This window comes from Nannobrachium achirus (assembly GCF_963921795.1).
Source record: "Nannobrachium achirus genome assembly, chromosome: 5".
NCBI lineage: Eukaryota > Metazoa > Chordata > Actinopteri > Myctophiformes > Myctophidae > Nannobrachium > Nannobrachium achirus.
This window is the reverse complement of record NC_137814.1, coordinates 742,501-762,259: the sequence shown is the minus strand read 5'-3', so window position 1 is coordinate 762,259 and position 19,759 is coordinate 742,501. Positions and strand designations below refer to the sequence as shown.

General features: G+C 46.4%; 1 protein-coding gene across 1 annotated transcript in view; it reads left to right on the top strand.

Annotated features, from left to right (window-relative positions):
- Positions 1 to 19,759, top strand: part of dnah9l (dynein, axonemal, heavy polypeptide 9 like) — a gene marked incomplete at both ends in the record, with an annotated part of 263,680 nt that overhangs the window by 113,664 nt on the left and 130,257 nt on the right. The window contains 5 exons of the mRNA XM_080727109.1: positions 548 to 673; positions 6,595 to 6,702; positions 9,408 to 9,539; positions 14,147 to 14,307; positions 19,242 to 19,398. Of these exons, the coding sequence (XP_080583235.1) occupies positions 548 to 673; positions 6,595 to 6,702; positions 9,408 to 9,539; positions 14,147 to 14,307; positions 19,242 to 19,398 (684 nt within the window). The remainder of the gene's footprint in view (positions 1 to 547; positions 674 to 6,594; positions 6,703 to 9,407; positions 9,540 to 14,146; positions 14,308 to 19,241; positions 19,399 to 19,759) is intronic.

Here is a 19,759-nt window from a genome sequence, read left to right as displayed (position 1 = left end):
GTGTGTGTGTGTGTGTGTGTGTGTGTGTGTGTGTGTGTGTGTGTGTGTGTGTGTGTGTGTGTGTGTGTGTGTGTGCGCACGGGACAGGTAGGGTGTGTGTGTGTGTGTGTGTGTGTGTGTGTGTGTGTGTGTGTGTGTGTGTGTGTGTGTGTGTGTGTGTGTGTGTGTGTGTGTGTGTGTGTGTGTGTGTGTGTGCAATGTAGAAATACTCTGTTACAATCAAAGTTAGATAGCACTCATTTTGCAGAATGTCTCATTTCACAAGTTTTCAAATGTCTAAAAATCTGTTGAGCTTGTAGATCAGCTATTTTCAAATGGCCGAATTGTATGCTGGGCAGAAGTGGTTAATGTATGATTTGTAAATCTTCATAGACCAAGTTTATGCTTCTAAAACAATGACAGACAGTACAAAGGCAGAGCCCTTAGCCAATGAGGGAGCAGCGAGCCCACACTGTTTCATAGGAACTGTGTTTCTAGTTATTATTAATAACATTTGTATTCTTATTACCAGGCTAATATTAATAAATCATTATGTATTATTAAACAGGCAGAGTGTTGGCTCAGTGCTCTAGAAGGCAGCATGCGCTGCACCGTGCGCAGGGAGATCCAGGAGGCCGTCTCCGCCTACGAAGACAAACCCAGAGACCAGTGGCTGTTTGACTACCCTGCCCAGGTTGGCTGACCCCTGAACCTTAACCCTGACCCCAACCCTAAACCTTAAACCCTAACTTACCCTGCACAGGTCTGCTTTGTTTACATTTACAATACATTTCAGTAGCCTGGCGGGCCATCCCACATACTGTATTCACTCAGTCATTCCTTCCCCACTATGAGGTCTGGCCCTTCGGCCTATTGGCAGCTTGAAAAGTGGGCGGGAGTACTTGCCTTGACAGACAGACTTCTCTAACCAATCAGCATAGCAAAACATCTGTCATCAAAGTGCAGCCAGTCGGAAGAATGGCAAACAAAGACTTTTTAATTGTTATAATTGATTCCAACTCTGAAATAACTTCACTTATTGCTAGTTTTATCGTTTCAGCGTTAACTGTTACACTTGTTGCATCGAGGGCAGCCATGTCGTTCTGAAAATGCTGCAGTCACCATCTACACATGAACCAATCAGGGGAAGCTTTTCACTTGTTTTGCGGACAGCAGTTGAAACGCAGTCACTGATTGGCCCCGATCAGAAAATGATCGGGTCCAATGTCTCATACTCGCTGCCTATACGCAGAGGTCCAGACCTCATACTGGGGAAGGAATGAGTGAACGCAGTAACAGGGACGGCCCACCAGGCTAAGGTTTTAGTGCCTAATCACACACTGGGTGAGAACAGAACAGTAACGGTATCACGTCCCCCTGAGGGAAGGTTTTGAGCGGTGCAAAGCGCTCCTATATCCCACTTTCTGTCAGCCAAAAACACAGACCAATCAAAAGCCTTTCTGTTCATGACATCACGTGTTAGCCAAAAACACGGACCAATCAAAAGCTTTGTTCTAGCCAAAAGATTTACACGGACCAATCAAAAGCCGCTCTGTCCATGACGTGTTAGCCAAAACACGTCATGTGTTTGCACCGCTCACTTCACACAGGTGAGATTTTTTACTACCAGCTTGCACAGCTGGTCTACAGATGGTCAGCTTCCTAGACGCCACAGTATGACATTTCCTCATTTTCTCATGAATTTCTGAAGCATTTTTGAAGCGGTGAAAACCGCTTCCAATGAATGGCTTTGTGTGTATCACGCCCATATATGGTCATTTCAGTCCAGAATGAACAGGCTTTTTCAAAAACAGAATGTCCGTTTAATTACCATATATGGTGATCTCAGTCCAGAATGAACAGGGTTTTTCAAAAACACAAAGTATGTTACCTTATGTCCATATATGGTCACTCCAGGCCAGAATGAACAGGTTTTTCCTGTCCCACAGAATGTCCGTTTAATTACCATATATGGTGATCTCAGTCCAGAATGAACAGGGTTTTTCAAAAACACAAAGTATGTTACCTTATGTCCATATATGGTCACTCCAGGCCAGAATGAACAGGTTTTTCCTGTCTCGTACGTGTAAAATATCAGTCCAGAATGAATAGGCTTTTTCAAATATGCAATAGGTCTCACTTATTGCATAGGTCTCACCTATTGCATTGGATTGGTGAAGCTTCACATGACAATTCAACCCTATAGGTAATAGCATGGTTTATACTAAATAGTTATTAACTATGCTATAGTCAGCATGGAGAGGAACATGTACAATTTGATGGTCTCATCAAATGACTTGGTTTCATGTGCTATTGGAGGTTTTATCTGTCCACCGCTTCACTTCGAACCGAGGTTTGATTTTTACATAATGTGGCTATGCCTTTAGCCAATGAGGGAGCAGCATTCTCTGTTACGTCACCACCTCAGAAAGTGCAAGCTGGTATAAAAGGACTATGACTGTTATTGTGACATCACTTCCATTCCAAGCGTTGCTTTCCTCCTGCCCTCCACCCCGCACTGCTGTGGCCATATATGGAAATCTGGATGCCCAAATAAGGAAGATCAACAAACCGACACTTGTGTGAGGCTATAAAAGCCAGCAGGTCTAACAGGGGCTCTTCATTGGTGTGGTTTAATCAGCTTTCAGCCTTACGATCACCACAGCCGTTCTGGGATTCACATGTCCTTTCTCCCATCGCCATAGCAACAGTGTGTCCTCCATCCACAGATATATAGACTGAAACGCTCTGCCTCACGACTTCAACCCTGATCATCAGAAACATAACATTATAACCAGGCCAGGGTCTATTACTAACTGTAGTGTTGATCCCAACGTAAGCAATTATCCCGCAGTTTACTATTTAAACACCAGGAGTGACACGGCTGTCGAGTATGAACCAATAGCCAACGTCCATTTGAAGATCACTTATATATATATATATATATATATCTAACAACAGCCAACCAGTTTGGGTTTTGTTTGCGTTGTTGACGCGTCCCGTCGTGGTAGAAGAGATGTCTTGGCAGGGTGTGGTAGCGCTGGCCGCGGTGGCCGGTACGAGTTACATGGCGTACAACGCCTTCATACAGGAAGAAGAGGAGACGAGGAGAAGGAGCAGCAGGTCTCAACCACCCAGGCTTCCCCAGGAGGAGGAGCCTCTTGGTCAGGAGGACCAGCGACCGGCGGTGACCACGCAGCAGCAGCAGAGGTCTGCGACTGACCGAGCCCCGGAGACAGAAGAGACCCACCGAGAGGGGAGTCTGGAGGCCTCAGGGATCCACCAGAACCATCAGGGGAGACTGGAGGCCTCAGGGATCCACCACCACCCTCAGGGGAGTGTGGAGGCCTCAGGGATCCACCAGAACCATCAGAGGAGTGTGGAGGCCTCAGGGATCCACCAGAACCATCAGGGGAGTGTGGAGGCCTCAGGGATCCACCAGAACCATCAGGGGAGTGTGGAGGCCTCAGGGATCCACCAGAACCATCAGGGGAGTCTGGAGGCCTCAGGGATCCACCAGAACCATCAGGGGAGTCTGGAGGCCTCAGGGATCCACCAGACCCACCAGGGGAGCCTGGAGCCCTCAGGGATCCACCAGACCCATCAGGGGAGCCTGGAGGCCTCAGGGATCCACCAGACCCATCAGAGGAGTGTGGAGGCCTCAGGGATCCACCAGACCCATCAGAGGAGTGTGGAGGCCTCAGGGATCCACCAACACCCCCAGCAGCAGAACCAGCAGGTGAGGATGATGGCGGCGGTGGTTGCGGTGGTGGAGAGCCTGTCTCCCTGCCAGCAGCTGGACCTGCGCAACCAGCTGGACGCCGTGCTGAGCTGCATGGCGTCGCTGCGCGCCGAGGTGTCGGAGCTGCGCTCCTCTCTGTTCGGCGAGATGTCCCAGGTGAGGGCGGGCGTGACCACGCTGCGCGCCCAGATGTCGGAGCTGAGCGGAGGCCTGCGGGACGCTGCTGCAGCCGCCGCCACGGCGTCCTCGCGGGTCCTCGTCCTCCCAGAGGAGGGCGACGCCGTCGGCGAGTGTCCTCCCAGACGGCGGCCCCGTCGGCGGCGCACCGCTCGCGCCGCCACTCTTCGGCGACCCGACGACTCCTCGGCGGCGGTGGTGAGCTCCGGTTCCACTTGCTTCCACGAAGCCAGCCGGGGCGACGACGACAACGTCCTCAGCGAAGACGACGAGGGCGGGGAGAGCAGCGACGGAGGAGGAGGCTACGCCACCGCCTACGCAGAGTCTGAGGAGGAGGAGGAGGAGGAGGAGCGGGGAGAGACGGAGGAGCGGCCGGAGGAGACACAGGAGAAGGTCCTGGAAGAGGTGGAGGAGGTGGTGGAGGAGGTGGAGGAGCAGAGCTGCACCCCAACCCTGGGCCACGGCAATCACAACACCAAGAGGACATGGAGGGAGGAGGAACATAGAGAGGAAAGATGTGAGGGGCTGGAGATGGTGGCTGATGTTCCCAGCCGGGAGATCCAGGATCTCCAACAGGACTCTCAGCACAATACAACAAGACGCTGATATGATGCTGAAGGCTCCGGTGGAGCCGGGGGGGGGGGGGGGGGGGGTTAGGAAAACCAGATGGACCCTGAAGAATGAAGATGGACCCTGAAGACCTGTTCTACTGATGATGATGATGATGATGATGATGATGACCGTGGTAGAACAGTGAAGCTGGTGCGTGTGTCAAATCTGGGATTGCAAGACCTCCACATTTAACACTCTACTATCATTTAAAACCCGATGCGTACTGCTGGAGCACTCTGCTTGCTTCTGAAGTATTCTGCGTTGCGGTGTGCTGTACTTGGTCCGCTCTTTTGCCCTCTTTACGCCAAAACTCAAAACACCCAAAATAACAGATCTGCAAGCTCACAACACCTGTGCTTTTAGATCTGCAATTTTTTGACTAATGCTGGGGTTTGTGGTCAATGTAAAAAATAAAAAATAAATAAAGGCCTCCCTGTAAGACCCCCTCTAAAGACCCCCTAGATTTGTAGATCTGATATTTTTGGGGTGAAGGTTCCTGGCCCAGAATATGGAAGTGGTTGATTTGCCGAAGCAGCGGCCTAGTAGGCGGAGCCACATCCCCAGGGTGCCACTGATTGGCTAGCCATGGCTGCAGGTCACGCTTAAAGACCTCTGATTGGCTAGCCAAGGCTGCCAGTCAAGCTTAGAGATGTTTTTCATGCTAGTAGAAATATATTCTTAACACGTGCTTATAATGGTGAGATGGCTAACAATATTTGCCAAAGAGATAAAAATTATAAAAATCATTCTGTTTTTGTGTATTGTCGTATCAAAAGATGTTTACATTGGCAGTTACAAACCGGCTTGAACCAGTAACCAACCAGTAACTTGTTTGACACTAGAGGGCGGTGTTACACTGATGCAAAATGTCATTTTTTTCAGAAGCTGAACGTACCATTACATGTGTCTTAAAGGAGTAGTTCACCGTAGAAAAAACCTTTTTTCCCCCCATCTAACTAAGTGGCTTTGTGTGTCCCGTTCATGTCCATATATGGTCATTTCAGTCCAGAATTAACAGGTTTTATCTGTCCCGTACATCCAGAATATGTGTGTAACGTACGTCCCGGTCTGATGATTGGATGATTAAAAATGTCCAATGAGACCATACTTTGAAGCTTCATTGAAGCTTCATTTTTCTTGAAAAATATGTGTGTCCCGTGCCTCCAGAATTGAGGATTGGTCAAGCTTCACATGACAATTCGGCCCTCCAGATAAAATCATTCATTCATTCATTCATTCATTCATTCATTCATTCATTCAGAATTGGAAGAATGTATAGATCACAGAGTTCATAGCTCTAGAACACATAGAATAAAAGTTCACTGATTTTTTAATTTTTGTTGTGGCATTCCCGAGCCGATAGTTCAATATTTGAGACCAAAATAAAACAATGTAATAAAGAATAATTGTGAGCTCGCTGAAAGGCCAGACCAGTGTGTTTGACCAAAATGTTCAGGGTCAAGTTTATTCTCCTCAAACAAAATTACAGTCAGTACAAAGGCAGGGCCCTTAGCCAATGAGGAGCAGCCAAAGGCAGGGCCATTAGCCAATGAGGAGCAGCCAAAGGCAGGGCCATTAGCCAATGAGGAGCAGCCAAAGGGTAGATCTTTGTGCCCATACATGGTGTTACATGCGAGCCCACACTGTTTTGTTGGAACAGTATTTCTAGTTTTGTGATAATAATAATAATACAGTCCCAAACCATTTCTCAGTGTTTATGATGATGTTGATGATGATGATGATGATGATGATGATGATGATGATGATGATGATCCAGGTTCAAAGAGAATGGTTTATGTGTGGTTCTGCTCTCTAAACTAAAATAAACTAAACTAACTGGAAGGCTGTCTGCTCTGTGTATGCAGTGTGTTAAACTAAAGTAAACTAACCTGCACGCTGTGTGTGTGTGTGTGTGTGTGTGTGTGTGTGTGTGTGTGTGTGTGTGTGTGTGTGTGTGTGTGTGTGTGTGTGTGTGTGTGTGTGCTCTCTGTGTGTGTGTGTGTGTGTGTGTGTGTGTGTGTGTGTGTGTGTGTGTGTGTGTGTGTGTGTGTGTGTGTGTGTGTGTGTGTGTGTGTCTGGTGCAGGTGGGTCTGACGGGCAGCCAGGTGTGGTGGGCTACAGATGTGAGCATCGCCTTCGAGAGAGTGGAGGAGGGCTTTGAGACCGCTCTGAAGGACTACAACAGGAAGCAGGTAACGCTCTGAAGGACTACAACAGGAAACAGGTAACGCTCTGAAGGACTACAACAGGAAGCAGGTAACACTCTGAAGGACTACAACAGGAAGCAGGTAACACTCTGAAAGACTACAACAGGAAGCAGGTAGCACTCTGAAAGACTACAACAGGAAGCAGGTAACACTCTGAAGGACTACAACAGGAAACAGCTAGCACTCTGAAAGACTACAACAGGAAACAGGTAACGCTCTGAAAGACTACAACAGGAAGCAGGTAACTGAAGGACTACAACAGGAAGCAGGTAACACTTTGAGACACTGCTCTGATAGTCTCGCGTGGCCAGACTGTTGACTCCCCCTGTCTGTGCTAGTGTGCTTCTGTTATGTTTCCAATGGGACTACAGTTCATTATAATGACTGTCTGTGCTAGTGTGCTTCTGTTATGTTTCCAATGGGACTACAGTTCATTAGAATGACTCTGTCTGTGCTAGTGTGTTTCTGTTATGTTTCCAATGGGACTACAGTTCATTAGAATGACTGTCTGTGCTAGTGTGCTTCTGTTATGTTTCCAATGGGACTACAGTTCATTATAATGACTGTCTGTGCTAGTGTGCTGCTTCTGTTATGTTTCCAATGGGACTACAGTTCATTAGAATGACTCTGTCTGTGCTACTGTGTTTCTGTTATGTTTCCAATGAGACTACAGTTCATTAGAATGACTCTGTCTGTGCTAGTGTGTTTCTGTTATGTTTCCAATGGGACTACAGTTCATTAGAATGACTCTGTCTGTGCTAGTGTGTTTCTGTTATGTTTCCAATGAGACTACAGTTCATTATAATGACTCTGTCTGTGCTAGTGTGTTTCTGTTATGTTTCCAATGGGACTACAGTTCATTATAATGACTCTGTCTGTGCTAGTGTGCTTCTGTTATGTTTCAAATGGGACTACAGTTCAGTGCAGCAGTGGCTACTTCCGATACTCGCCGTTCAGGAGCTGTAGTTCCAGACTCTGTATAGCTTTCCTAGGTTGTGTAATAGTTGTCTGGCTACGCGAGACTACTGCACTGTTTTTTGAAAGACTACACCCGGGAATGGGTAAAACTTTGAGACTGCTCTTTCACACGGAAAATAAAAAAAACACAACCGCGATGATCCGTGCGTAAGTTATGGTCCATAGAAAACAGGTTATTTTGACCAAACGCGTAATCTGAGACTAGAATCTGAGACTAGAATCTGAGACTAGAATCTGAGACTAGAATCTGAGATAAATCCATTTTTCTGCAGTCATGATGAATACAAGTGGTAAATGGTGCATTTATATAGCGCTTTTATCCAAAGCGCTTTACAGAGATTGTGCATTACATTCACCCATTCACGCACAAACACATTCATACACCGGTGGCGGAGGAAACCATGCAAGGCACCAACCTGCTCACCGGGAGCAACTAGGGGTTCAGAGTCTTGCTCAAGGACCCTTCGACATTATTAACTCAGGGGGAGCCCGGATTCGAACTGGGAACCCTTCGTGCTCTAATAACGGTTTCTCTACCCCTGAGCTATGCCGCCCCCAACGGTAGGATATCCTGTCTACATTATTACGCGCTACATCATGGGAAACTGAGTCTTTTCATCACTCCCACTTGCGTTGGAGCGCTGGCTATTGTTTACAACGGTAACACGCTGAGACGACTGTGAACGTATTGATCTTATAATCTTATAGTCTTATTGATGTTACCACAGATGGGTTAGGGCAGGGGTCTTCAACAGGGGGTCCGGGACCCCTAGGGGGTCCTCAGAGTGACTACAGGGGGTCCTCCAAATCTTTGTGTGATAAAACCTTTTTTCCCTCCTTTTATATATTAAGCACTTGAACCCCAGTGTCCATATTCAGAGAACTTCAGCCAATAGCAGATCTACAAGCTCACAACGCCTCGCTCTGCGAGGCGTTGTGAGCTTGTAGATCGGCTATTTTTGGCAAAGAGTGTTGGTGTAGAGGGGAGTGAAAGGTCAAGTTTATTAAGTATTGACGGTTCAAGTGGTTAAATATCTGAAAACACAAATCCACATGATTCCAAATACACTGATGATTGTGCTGTCAAACAATGAAACTATATGGAATCCATGAACAGGTTGTGGGGGTCCCTGCTTCATCTCTCTCTCAACTAAGGGGTCCCTTTTTCATCTCTCTCTCAACTAAGGGGTCCCTGCTTCATCTCTCTCTCAACTAAGGGGTCCTTGGCCTGAAAACGATGAAAACCCCTGGGTTGGGGTCTTAATCTAATAATCTTATTGATGTTGCCACAGATGGGTTACTGTTAGGGTCTTAATCTTATAATCTTGTTGATGTTACCACAGATGGGTTACTGTTAGGGTCTTAATCTCATAATCTTATTGATGTTACCACAGATGGGTTACTGTTAGGGTCTTAATCTCATAATCTTATTGATGTTACCTCAGATGGGTTACTGTTAGGGTCTTAATCTTATAATAATCTCATAATCTTATTGATGTTACCACCGATGGGTTACTGTTAGGGTCTTAATCTCATAATCTTATTGATGTTACCTCAGATGGGTTACTGTTAGGGTCTTAATCTCATAATCTTATTGATGTTACCACAGATGGGTTACTGTTAGGGTCTAATCTTATAATCTTATAATCTTATTGATGTTACCTCAGATGGGTTAGGGTCTTAATCTTATAATCTTATTGATGTTACCTCAGATCACGCAGCTGAACTCGCTGATCCACATGCTGCTGGGAGAGCTGACCCCCGGGGACCGCCAGAAGATCATGACGGTCTGCACCATCGATGTTCACGCCAGGGACGTGGTGGCCAAGCTCATCACCCAGAAGGTAAAGACCATAGACTGTATAAAAGATATGGACAAAGCGAAGCCATTGGTTTCTATGCAGCGCAAATGACACAATTTGGGTCCTTGGCATGGGTGTTGCCATCATAGACTGTAAAGGCATCGGAGGATGCTATTGGCTGCCAACGGTCACATGCAACCGCAGGGATACATGGGAGAATGTGGTCGGAGCCTCCCGAAATACAGCACACGAAGAAGAACACAGCTGGCTGGTATCAGTTTAGTTGGCCACGCCCCCCCGCAACATTATCATGTATTTTAAAATAAATTGGACCACATTTCGACAAAACGCATATGATGGTGATTGAAAGGCAATTTTTAACTAGCGATAGGAACCATAAAGTATTCATGAAAATGTTAATCGAGGTTAGAACACGAAAGGGGAAAATGAATGGGATCCAATGGAGAAAAAATCTTTTTGCGATCGGCCGGGGGGGGAAACATCGCAACTAGCGGACAATAATAGGAAGTTTTACTTCCGTATTGGGCTAATTTTAAATCGGCAGAACTATGCTCCTGGTAAAGACAGGGACGTGGTGGTCATAAAGCTCATAGCCCAGAAGGTAAGGACAGAGACGTGGTGGTGGTCATAAAGCTCATCTCCCAGAAGGTAAGGACAGAGACGTGGTGGTCATAAAGCTCATCACCCAGAAGGTAAGGACAGAGACGTGGTGGTCATAAAGCTCATCACCCAGAAGGTAAGGACAGAGACGTGGTGGTGGTCATAAAGCTCATAGCCCAGAAGGTAAGGACAGAGACGTGGTGGTGGTCATAAAGCTCATCACCCAGAAGGTAAGGACAGAGACGTGGTGGTGGTCATAAAGCTCATCACCCAGAAGGTAAGGACAGAGACGTGGTGGTCATAAAGCTCATCTCCCAGAAGGTAAGGACAGAGACGTGGTGGTGGTCATAAAGCTCATCTCCCAGAAGGTAAGGACAGAGACGTGGTGGTCATAAAGCTCATAGCCCAGAAGGTAAGGACAGAGACGTGGTGGTGGTCATAAAGCTCATCACCCAGAAGGTAAGGACAGAGACGTGGTGGTCATAAAGCTCATAGCCCAGAAGGTAAGGACAGAGACGTGGTGGTGGTCATAAAGCTCATAGCCCAGAAGGTAAGGACAGAGACGTGGTGGTCATAAAGCTCATAGCCCAGAAGGTAAGGACAGAGACGTGGTGGTCATAAAGCTCATCACCCAGAAGGTAAGGACAGAGACGTGGTGGTCATAAAGCTCATAGCCCAGAAGGTAAGGACAGAGACGTGGTGGTCATAAAGCTCATAGCCCAGAAGGTAAGGACAGAGACGTGGTGGTCATAAAGCTCATCTCCCAGAAGGTAAGGACAGAGACGTGGTGGTCATAAAGCTCATCACCCAGAAGGTAAGGACAGAGACGTGGTGGTGGTCATAAAGCTCATCACCCAGAAGGTAAGGACAGAGACGTGGTGGTCATAAAGCTCATCACCCAGAAGGTAAGGACAGAGACGTGGTGGTCATAAAGCTCATCACCCAGAAGGTAAGGACAGAGACGTGGTGGTGGTCATAAAGCTCATAGCCCAGAAGGTAAGGACAGAGACGTGGTGGTCATAAAGCTCATCACCCAGAAGGTAAGGACAGAGACGTGGTGGTCATAAAGCTCATCTCCCAGAAGGTAAGGACAGAGACGTGGTGGTCATAAAGCTCATCACCCAGAAGGTAAGGACAGAGACGTGGTGGTCATAAAGCTCATAGCCCAGAAGGTAAGGACAGAGACGTGGTGGTCATAAAGCTCATCTCCCAGAAGGTAAGGACAGAGACGTGGTGGTCATAAAGCTCATCACCCAGAAGGTAAGGACAGAGACGTGGTGGTGGTCATAAAGCTCATCACCCAGAAGGTAAGGACAGAGACGTGGTGGTCATAAAGCTCATCACCCAGAAGGTAAGGACAGAGACGTGGTGGTCATAAAGCTCATCACCCAGAAGGTAAGGACAGAGACGTGGTGGTGGTCATAAAGCTCATAGCCCAGAAGGTAAGGACAGAGACGTGGTGGTCATAAAGCTCATCACCCAGAAGGTAAGGACAGAGACGTGGTGGTCATAAAGCTCATCTCCCAGAAGGTAAGGACAGAGACGTGGTGGTCATAAAGCTCATCTCCCAGAAGGTAAGGACAGAGACGTGGTGGTCATAAAGCTCATCACCCAGAAGGTAAGGACAGAGACGTGGTGGTGGTCATAAAGCTCATCACCCAGAAGGTAAGGACAGAGACGTGGTGGTGGTCATAAAGCTCATCACCCAGAAGGTAAGGACAGAGACGTGGTGGTGGTCATAAAGCTCATCACCCAGAAGGTAAGGACAGAGACGTGGTGGTGGTCATAAAGCTCATCACCCAGAAGGTAAGGACAGAGACGTGGTGGTGGTCATAAAGCTCATCTCCCAGAAGGTAAGGACAGAGACGTGGTGGTGGTCATAAAGCTCATCACCCAGAAGGTAAGGACAGAGACGTGGTGGTGGTCATAAAGCTCATCTCCCAGAAGGTAAGGACAGAGACGTGGTGGTCATAAAGCTCATCACCCAGAAGGTAAGGACAGAGACGTGGTGGTCATAAAGCTCATCTCCCAGAAGGTAAGGACAGAGACGTGGTGGTCATAAAGCTCATCTCCCAGAAGGTAAGGACAGAGACGTGGTGGTGGTCATAAAGCTCATCACCCAGAAGGTAAGGACAGAGACGTGGTGGTGGTCATAAAGCTCATCTCCCAGAAGGTAAGGACAGAGACGTGGTGGTGGTCATAAAGCTCATCACCCAGAAGGTAAGGACAGAGACGTGGTGGTCATAAAGCTCATCTCCCAGAAGGTAAGGACAGAGACGTGGTGGTCATAAAGCTCATCACCCAGAAGGTAAGGACAGAGACGTGGTGGTCATAAAGCTCATCTCCCAGAAGGTAAGGACAGAGACGTGGTGGTCATAAAGCTCATCACCCAGAAGGTAAGGACAGAGACGTGGTGGTCATAAAGCTCATCACCCAGAAGGTAAGGACAGAGACGTGGTGGTGGTCATAAAGCTCATCTCCCAGAAGGTAAGGACAGAGACGTGGTGGTGGTCATAAAGCTCATCTCCCAGAAGGTAAGGACAGAGACGTGGTGTTGGTCATAAAGCTCATCTCCCAGAAGGTAAGGACAGAGACGTGGTGGTGGTCATAAAGCTCATCACCCAGAAGGTAAGGACAGAGACGTGGTGGTGGTCATAAAGCTCATCTCCCAGAAGGTAAGGACAGAGACGTGGTGGTGGTCATAAAGCTCATCTCCCAGAAGGTAAGGACAGAGACGTGGTGGTCATAAAGCTCATCACCCAGAAGGTAAGGACAGAGACGTGGTCAGGGACGTGCTGGCCATTGGGAAAAGTGGGACAACTCCCGAACGGCCGGTTCATTCCCGGACGGTCCAGGCCGGCCATTAGGGAAAAAAATTAAATAAAATGTCGGCCTTCGTTCCATTTTGGAGGCTGGGCGGCCAACAAAGTAAATCGTCACTGTCGGGCAGAAAACCTCGCATCTCCAAGTTTCAAATTTGGAATTTTTTTCACAAAGCAAAACCCTGCTTCATCATACAAGGCTGTCGCACAAAAGTAGTGAAAACAGCAGATCTACAAGCACACAACGCCTCGCACCGCCCGAGAATTTCACGTGGACCAGGGTTACTCGCTCTCCGCCCCTCAACTTCTCTCCGTGCGGCCCAAGTAATAATAATAATAACCCAAGTAATAATAATAATAACCCAAGTAATAATAATAATAACCCAAGTAATCGCCCTCCTCTCATTGGAAATGAAATACTAGGACGCGTCAACCGCCTCCCGTCTGAAGGCGCTTTAGCTCTGCACTTCCTGTAATCTCATCGCTCAGAAGATAGCGTAGGGGTTAATGATAATATCGTTATAGTAACTGCATCGAAATATCGTTTTTAACTTAAAAAATCTAAGTATATTGAAATGAAAACTGCTAAAATCGAATCGTATCGTTTGATTTTGTATCGTATCGAATCGGCAGTGCAAAGAATCGATTGTATCGATACTATCGACTTGTGCATTGTATTTAGCATTTTTAAGAAGAACAAATGAAAAGGAGGGGTTTAATTACTTTTCCTTTCCATATAGCTACACTGGTCTATGGATAAATGTGTGTAATCTCTGGGTTCATGTCAAGGTGCAGGTCTGTCAATATACAATGTCCATGTATTTGGCAGATAATCACTGTGTTTACTTATTTATATCCATAATAATACATGTTTCCCTTAAAAACCTGCACTATCCAAACCTTTCACACAGATTTAATGTCTTTGCTAAATAGTTACTATATTGATTTTAAATCATTGAATCCAATCGTATCGTATTGCCATGAATAAACCAATATCGTCCATGTATCGTATCGTCAACCATGTATCGTGATATGTATCGTTGCACCCCTAGTTCTGTACCTCACTGTTCCTCAACTCAACTCAAACAGATTTACTGTGTGTGCGTGTGTGTGTGTGTGTGTGTGTGTGTGTGTGTGTGTGTGTGTGTGTGTGCGTGTGCGTGCGCGTGCGCGTGCGTGTGCGTGTGTGTCTGCGTGGTCTCCCAGGTAATCACAGGCCAGGCCTTCGCTTGGCTCTCCCAGTTGCGTCATCGCTGGGACGAAGTCAGCAAGCACTGTTACATCAACATCTGTGACGCACAGTTCCAGTTCAGCTACGAATACCTGGGCAACACCAACCGACTGGTCATCACACCTCTCACTGACCGGTAGGTAACACCTTATGACTGGTCACTGACTGCTGTGTAACACCTTATGACTGGTCACTGACCGGTAGGTAACACCTTATGACTGGTCACTGACCGGTAGGTAACACCTTATGACTGGTCACTGACCGGTAGGTAACACCTTATGACTGGTCACTGACGCCTGATTATGGATCCCACTGGGAAAGATGGATGGAAACGGCATAGAGCGCTCGTTTTCAGTTATTGTCCACGACATTGCAAGCGGCGCGAAGGCCAGCGGACCTTGGTCCTGCTCTTCGCGCCCGAGCGCCGCAGGCACCTTATGACTGGTCACTGACTGCTATGTAACACCTTATGACTGGTCACCACTTAACTCCTCTAACTGACCGCTAGGTAACACCTTATGACTGGTCACTGACTGATATGTAACACCTTATGACTGGTCACTGACTGATATGTAACACCTTATGACTGGTCACTGACTGATATGTAACACCTTATGACTGGTCACTGACTGATATGTAACACCTTATGACTGGTCACTGACCGCTAGGTAACACCTTATGACTGGTCACTGACTGATATGTAACACCTTATGACTGGTCACTGACTGATATGTAACACCTTATGACTGGTCACTGACCGCTAGGTAACACCTTATGACTGGTCACTGACTGATATGTAACACCTTATGACTGGTCACTGACCGCTAGGTAACACCTTATGACTGGTCACTGACTGATATGTAACACCTTATGACTGGTCACTGACCGCTAGGTAACACCTTATGACTGGTCACTGACTGATATGTAACACCTTATGACTGGTCACTGACTGATATGTAACACCTTATGACTGGTCACTGACTGCTGTGTAACACCTTATGACTGGTCACTGACTGCTGTGTAACACCTTATGACTGGTCACTGACTGCTGTGTAACACCTTATGACTGGTCACTGACTGATATGTAACACCTTATGACTGGTCACTGACTGCTGTGTAACACCTTATGACTGGTCACTGACTGATATGTAACACCTTATGACTGGTCACTGACTGCTGTGTAACACCTTATGACTGGTCACTGACTGATATGTAACACCTTATGACTGGTCACTGACTGATATGTAGGGCTGACCCAAAAAATTCGAATATTCAAAGCTTCGTTCGAAGGCACGGTATTCGAATTTGAAAAGAAAATTCGAATAATCGGCCGTGGCCGTTTGTCCTTTGGTGGGGCCGCGTGCCTTAGGTTGCGAACCGCACTCGCTCCAGTGCAGCTTGTGCGCAGCGGGATGGCGTCACCTCCGCCTCACACACGTGTATAACAAGCCGACAACAACAAGTGCAGACATGAAGCCGTCAGAAGTGTGGTTGCATTTTAAAATATGCAAAGACAACGCTGAAAAAGCGGAATGCCAGATTTGTCACAAGAAGCTGGCATATCACAAATCTACAACGAGTCTGAAAAATCACTTGACACATGTAAGTATGCCTCAGCTCAGCGCAAACACGTTAAGCTATGCCCAATTGTCCATGGATATAGGGATAATGTAAAGTTAGAACTTGGCTAATTGTTATCATTGTGCCTTTATACTACTCTGTAGGTGCATGACATGAAACTGGATGGATCGGCAGCTGGCCCCAGTACGACACAAACAACAATTGACTCAACTATGCCTGTAAATACGCTTTCGGATCGCAAGAAGGGACAAATAACTGATGCCCTAGTCACGTTCATTGCCGAGGACATGAGACCAATAAACATTGTGGAGGGGGCAGGATTTAAACGTTTAATAAAAGTACTGCAGCCAGGCTATACTTTGCCCAGTCGAGAGAATATCTCAGCGGCTCTTTCTGCTAAACACGCTATCCTACGTAATCAGGTTCGTGAGGAAATTAATGTGTGCCTTGCAATGAGTTTTTCAACTGATATGTGGACCAGCCTAAAAATGGAGGGATACATGACGGTGACAGGTCATGGGATAGACGATGAATGGAATCTGAAAAACTATGTATTGGAGACCAAGATCATGGAGGAGGCTCACACAGGTGCTAACATCGCACAAAGGCTTGGAGAAGTAGCCGACAGTTACGGTATACCCGCAGAGAAGAGAGTTGCGATTGCTTCCGATAATGCTTCCAATATGAGACTGTGTCTCGAAGTGTTGAAAGGGGAGGATAATTGGAGGGATGTCAAGTGGGTCCGCTGTGCGGGCCATACGCTCCAGTTGTGCATCAATGCTGCACTAAAACACCACAACCCTGTCACCCGCACAGTGGGATTTGCAAGGAACCTCGTGTCTCACTTTAAAAAGAGTTCGAAAGCAACTGGGGCATTAAAAGCAAAACAGGATGCACAGAAAGTAAAAGATCACGCAGTCGTTCAAGACGTCGCAACTCGCTGGAACTCAACGTATTTAATGCTGGAGCGTCTTTGCGAGCAACGGTGGCCAATATCAGCTGTCCTGTCTGACCCAAGCGTCACCAAAAGAGCAGACCGATCTCTGGACCTGACGACAGCCCAATGGGTCATTGCAGAGGACACTGTAGCCGTCCTTAAGCCCTTCCTCACTCTGACTGAACTGTTGTCACAAGAAAACAATGTGTCCATATCACAAGTAATGACGATGCTGAAAAATATAAAAAGACGACATCTGAGGGAGCAAGACGACGACAGTCCCGCCACAAGAGCTCTGAAAAGTAAACTGGTGGAGGAAATTAATAAGAGGTGGACATTCTCAGACCCAACTGATGCTGCTGTTCTCTGCGCAGCCCTCGACCCCCGCTATAAGCGTTTATCCTGGCTGTCTGATGAGGAAAGGCAAGAGGTGTACACGGAGGTGACTGTGATGGCTGATCGCCTGGCGTTATCTAACAGGTACCCCCTCCTATGTGTATAATTTATTTTCCCCATTTTCAACTGTTTTTATTTTATTTGTGACACTTGCTTTTTCAATGTAAACGCATGTTTTCTCATGTCAATAAAGCGCATATCAATTGAATTGACAGGGACGAAGATGTCAATGTCGACGGCGAGGCGGCTTCACCAGGAAAGAGGGCTAAAACGGATCGAGAGAGAGAACGTGACCTCCTCTTAATGGACGACGACGATGAAGATGGACCACGGGCAGCAACGACTGCAACTGCAGCGGAGGAACTGGATGACTTTTTAAGAGACAAAATAACGGAGACCCGTCCACTGGAGTGGTGGAAAAAAAATGCGCACCGTTTCCCCAAGTTGGCATCTGTAGCAAGGCGTCTGCTCTGCATCCCTGCCACTTCAACCCCTTCAGAGCGGATCTTTTCAAAAGCGGGATTTATTGTGAACAAAACGAGAAGTTCCCTTTTGCCAAAGAATGTGGATAGGCTACTTTAGTCTTTTTGGCACACAATCTCAAACGAGTTCAGAAGAGCAGTGAGTAGCCAGATTCCTTATTTGTCCTATAGGCTAGGTCTGGTCTAGGCTTAAAACTTTTATTTAGCCTAATACTTTTGTTTATTTTTATTTTTTTATTTGACTTCAAAATGATGTCTCAGTCTTTTTGTTTTATTTTGTAAAATGTTAGGCAACAGGTGCGGCCTATTGAGCCTCATTCAAATGAAGCCATAGAAGCAGATTTATTTTTGACACACTGATAAATTGTTTTAGTAGGCCTAATTCATTGTGCTTTCATAAAGCCTCGATCAAATGATGGCTTAGATTTATTTTTGGCACACTGATATAGTCTATTGTTTTAGTAGGCCTAATTCATTCTGCTTTCATAAAGCCTCGATCAAATGATGGCGTAAGTGTTTAATGTTATATTGAATATAATTACAACCAGAGAATGCCGTTTGTTAATTGACAGTATGCACTGGCAGCAAATGCTGATTCCTGATTGTGTAACCTTGGCTTTAATTACGGTATGTTATCTTTGTTGTTTTTGTTACTATGTATTTAATGCCAGGCCATTTAAGAGTTCATGTCGGCGCGGCTGGTTTTAGGCCTAATTGTAATTAATTGTGCGTCACAGCCAGCGGTTACTGCTTTCATAAAGCCTGTTTTACTTGAGTAAAAAAAACGCGTGGTTTAGATAAAATGTAAAGTTATTTACAGAGCTATATTTGTATCCTGTACAGTAGCCTTCTAGCCTATATGGTATGTTTTACCATTGTTTCTCTTTGGCAAGATATTTAACTCAAATCGGGATAAATAAAAGGAGCTTTAGTAAATCCAGTTATGCCTATGTCTCTCACTCAATTAGCCTACTTGTACAACTGCTGTATATTATTAGGCCTATTATTATTATTATTATTGTAAACAAAGTATCTCCATACACGCGTGTGTAGAGGGCAGCCCTTAATGGGCCTGCCGCGCATTCAGCGCAGCCTCGCACAAGCGGCAGCTTGCACTTTATATATACACCCCCCCCCCCCCCGTCGCCGTCATCGAAGCTTCGAAGTTCGAAAGAAAGCTTCGATTAAGCTTCGATCATGAAAATTTTAATCGAAGGTCAGCCCTACTGATATGTAACACCTTATGACTGGTCACTGACTGATATGTAACACCTTATGACTGGTCACTGACTGATATGTAACACCTTATGACTGGTCACTGACTGATATGTAACACCTTATGACTGGTCACTGACTGATATGTAACACCTTATGACTGGTCACTGACTGATATGTAACACCTTATTACTGGTCACTGACTGCTATGTAAATCCATATGATGGTCACCACTTAACTCCTCCTACTCAGTGGTTTTCAACCTGTGGGTCGGGTTTCTTTTCTGTTTTGCCTTTAACATTTTTATGGAGAATGGAGCGTATTTTTGCAGAAATTCGCAAATGTTTAAATTGTATAGTGGTTTTGTTGAGATTTAATCATGATTGACATAGCAGCCAAAAAAAACATACTTCCCATTGGTTCCTCATGACATAGTCCCTTAATCTCTGGTCCAATCAGATGTTACATCACCCTCACCCAGTCCCTCCACCTGACCATGAGTGGCGCCCCCTCTGGCCCGGCGGGGACCGGCAAGACGGAGACCACCAAGGACCTGGGCCGCTCGCTGGGCATCATGGTCTACGTGTTCAACTGCTCTGAACAGATGGACTACAAGGTATTCTCCCTAAGCATCATGGTCTATGTAGTCTATGTGTTCAACTGCTTTGAACAAATGGACTACAAGGTATTCTCCCTAAGCATCATGGTCTATGTAGTCTATGTGTTCAACTGCTCTGAACAGATGGACTACAAGGTATTCTCCCTAAGCATCATGGTCTATGTAGTCTATGTGTTCAACTGCTTTGAACAAATGGACTACAAGGTATTCTCCCTAAGCATCATGGTCTATGTAGTCTATGTGTTCAACTGCTCTGAACAAATGGACTACAAGGTATTCTCCCTAAGCATCTTGGTCTATGTAGTCAACTGCTCTGAACAAATGGACTACAAGGTATTCTCCCTAAGCATCTTGGTCT